General features: G+C 62.7%; 1 protein-coding gene across 1 annotated transcript in view; it reads right to left on the bottom strand.

The window, feature by feature from the left end:
• Nucleotides 1-1,472: 1,472 nt before the first annotated feature.
• The window catches only part of HSPB7 (heat shock protein family B (small) member 7), a 10,863-nt gene continuing 9,579 nt past the window's right edge, over nt 1,473-2,756 (bottom strand). The window contains exons 2-3 of the mRNA XM_019474710.1: nt 2,409-2,545; nt 1,473-1,982 (exon numbers count right to left, since the gene is read on the bottom strand). Of these exons, the coding sequence (XP_019330255.1) occupies nt 1,797-1,982; nt 2,409-2,545 (323 nt within the window). The 3' untranslated portion in view covers nt 1,473-1,796. The remainder of the gene's footprint in view (nt 1,983-2,408; nt 2,546-2,756) is intronic.

Here is a 2,756-nt window from a genome sequence, read left to right on the forward strand (position 1 = left end):
AGCCGCCATGATGGCGGCCGGGTGTCTCCGCAGGGAACGGGCCCAGCGTTGTGGTCCCGGGAGGTCAGCACGGGCCAAAAGCTGTAGGTGTTGCCCGAAGTGTGGCCTCAGCGCGGGCGAACCCCCTCAGGCGGGTGTGCGGGGCCAGGTGGCACGAGGAGCCCTGCGTGGCTTTGAAGGCAGCCGTTCAGTGGCGTGCGTTGCAAGGTACCAGTGAGTTTGGGCAGGTGCAGGCAGCAGGTTGGCGAGCAGGCAGCCCCAAAAGCATAATATTCCTATTCCCGTCAACCTGTTTTCCCCCTAAGGCCGGATTTCCTGCCTGCCAAAAACGAGCCCGTAGTGGGGCCAAGCTGCTGCGGGGTTTGTTCGGCGCTGGGGCTCTGAGCTGTCCCTTCGCCCGCTTCCTGGCTCGGAAATCTCCCCCGTGCAAAACCAGCCGGCTTTTGGGGGGAAAAAGGGTTTTGGGGCTTTTTCCCTTCCTCCTTTCGCTGGAGCTTCGTGGGTGAGGGCCACCCGCCAGCCTGTCGCCACTAGATGGCAATCTGCGACCGCCGCGGGTGGCTCCCTGGGTGCTGGGGGTGCCCTGGGCACCCAGGGATGGCGTTTCAGGGCAGAGCAGACGCATCCCATCGTCTGTCAATGATCAATGACAGGACGTCGCTGCTGCTCCTCGCCTCCATGGCTCCAATTTCCTAAGCTGTGCTGGGGGCTTTTATAACCATTAAGAGCTTTTTTAGTAACTTTGAAACGTTTTGCCTCGCAGCGTCCTGCGGCAGGGAGTCCCCCGAGTGACCGGCAGTACCGATAGTCAAACCACCGGAGGAGGAGATGACGGAAGAGCCACCTGTGTTTGCATGCGTCCCCGACGCTGCAGGTGTGTTAATGCAAGTCACGAGTTGTTGGGGGACAAACGGGGACGAGCTGACCTCGGAGCTGGAGCAAGCAACACGAGCCGGGTGGTGTGTGGTAGCTATAAACAGCGCTCACCCTGAACGGGCGCCTGGCTGTTGTTTGTACACATGGGGAGATGGAGCCAGGCCCTCGGGGGGGGGCGGGGGGAGATTTGGGGGAGCATTTGGGCCCCCAAAAAGAAGCCTCTGGGTTTGGCAGCCAGGCTGGGACCGTCGTCCCGGCTCATCCCGCTGCCCAGGGCTTCCCCAAGGGCGATGGGTGCGGGTGGGCGAGGGGAGGAGGAGGAGGATTTGGTGACCTTCCAGGTGGGCCAGCGGCCGAACGGCTGAGGGAATGGCTCAGAAATAGAGCGGCGGGGAAGAAATGAGTCACCCCGGGCTGGAAATAAACGGGGCCGCGGGCGCGGAGGGGAGCCGGGGCGGCTCCTCGCCCGTGTTTTCGTCGGGAAGGAGGAATCGCTCACGGTACCCCTTACTGAGACACTCCTCGGGGCTGAACCCGCAGCCCTTTTGGGGGAAAAGCATCAAGAAAACATTAAAAAACAGAGGAGGCAGCAGACAGGCGTTCTCAATAATTTATCACAAGCTGTATATACAGAGACAAGCTCCGGCGGAGGGTCGGGGAAGGGAACCTTGCTCCTCGCTCCCGGCGGGGCTCTCGGAACGCCGGATCTTCCCCATCAACCCTCGCCGGCTAAAAACTGCCAGAGCCGGGACTCCCCTCCGGAATTTCTCTGGTGGGCGACGGGATGTGTCTCACCACCCCGGCCCCTCGGTGACCCCGCGGGGGAGCGTTCCCGTCCCCTACCCCACGTCCCACCTCCTTCCCAAATTACCCAAATAATTAACGAGGGGGGCGGGCGGGGAGAGGGACCCCCCGACCCCTCAGATCTTGATCTCAGTCCGGAAGGTTTGCTGGACGTGGTCGGCGTGCTTGGCGGGCTGTCGCTGAGCCCGGACGGTCAAGGTGCCGGCGTCCCCCCGCGAGGACGACACCGACGTGGGGTCCACATCTTCGGGCAGCTGGCATTTGTGGGTGAAGGTGTTCATGACGGTGCCGTCCGCCGCCAGCTGGGAAAAAATAACGGGTGAAAAGGGGCGATTTTGGGGTGCAGGCGGGACGGGGGCTCTTTGTTCCCTGCCCTTGGGTGAGGCTGGCGGTCGCGCCTTGTGTGTGGCGTTAATAGTTATCTCCCCGAGGGGACGGGCGGGATGCGGGTGGCAGCGGGGGTGGGGGGGACACGCAAAAGTGCTTTTTTCGGTTTCCACTCCCCCCCCCGGAGAGGGGTGATTACAGGGCACGAGTTTGTTGGGTCTCGTGGGCTTCGCTCCTGCAAAATATGGGGCGAAAAGGTGAGGAAACGGTGAATTAAACCCCGTCAGGGTTATGGCCGGGGCCGTTAGGAAGTTGGGTGGGAGTTGGGGAGGGTCCCCCGGTTGAGGATTTTGGGGTCCCACAGACTTTGGGGGTGAGCAGGGAAGGGAGGGAGCACCCACCTTCTCGGCGTGCACCTCGATCTGGTTGTTGGAGGTGGTGACGATGATGTCCTCGGGGGCGAAGTCGCTGACGTCCACCGTGAACTGATAGGTGTTCCCCAAGGTCTTCACCGTGCCCGTGTTGCCGGGCCGAGCTGCTGGAGAGTTGGGGGGTGTGTGTGTGTGTGTGTGTCCCAGCCACGGTTCGGTGGGGGTCCCCCCTAAACGCCTCTCGGGGTCACAGCCACGTTTCGGTGGGGGTCCCCCCCAAAACACCTCTCCCACGGCTCTGACTCTTGCCCAAACTCTCCGGGACAGGGATGTGCCAGCGCGGGGGGAGAGGAGGCATTGCCAACCCCCCCCCTTCCC

This window comes from Aptenodytes forsteri, unplaced genomic scaffold, assembly GCF_000699145.1.
Source record: "Aptenodytes forsteri isolate BGI_AS27 unplaced genomic scaffold, ASM69914v1 Scaffold61, whole genome shotgun sequence".
NCBI lineage: Eukaryota > Metazoa > Chordata > Aves > Sphenisciformes > Spheniscidae > Aptenodytes > Aptenodytes forsteri.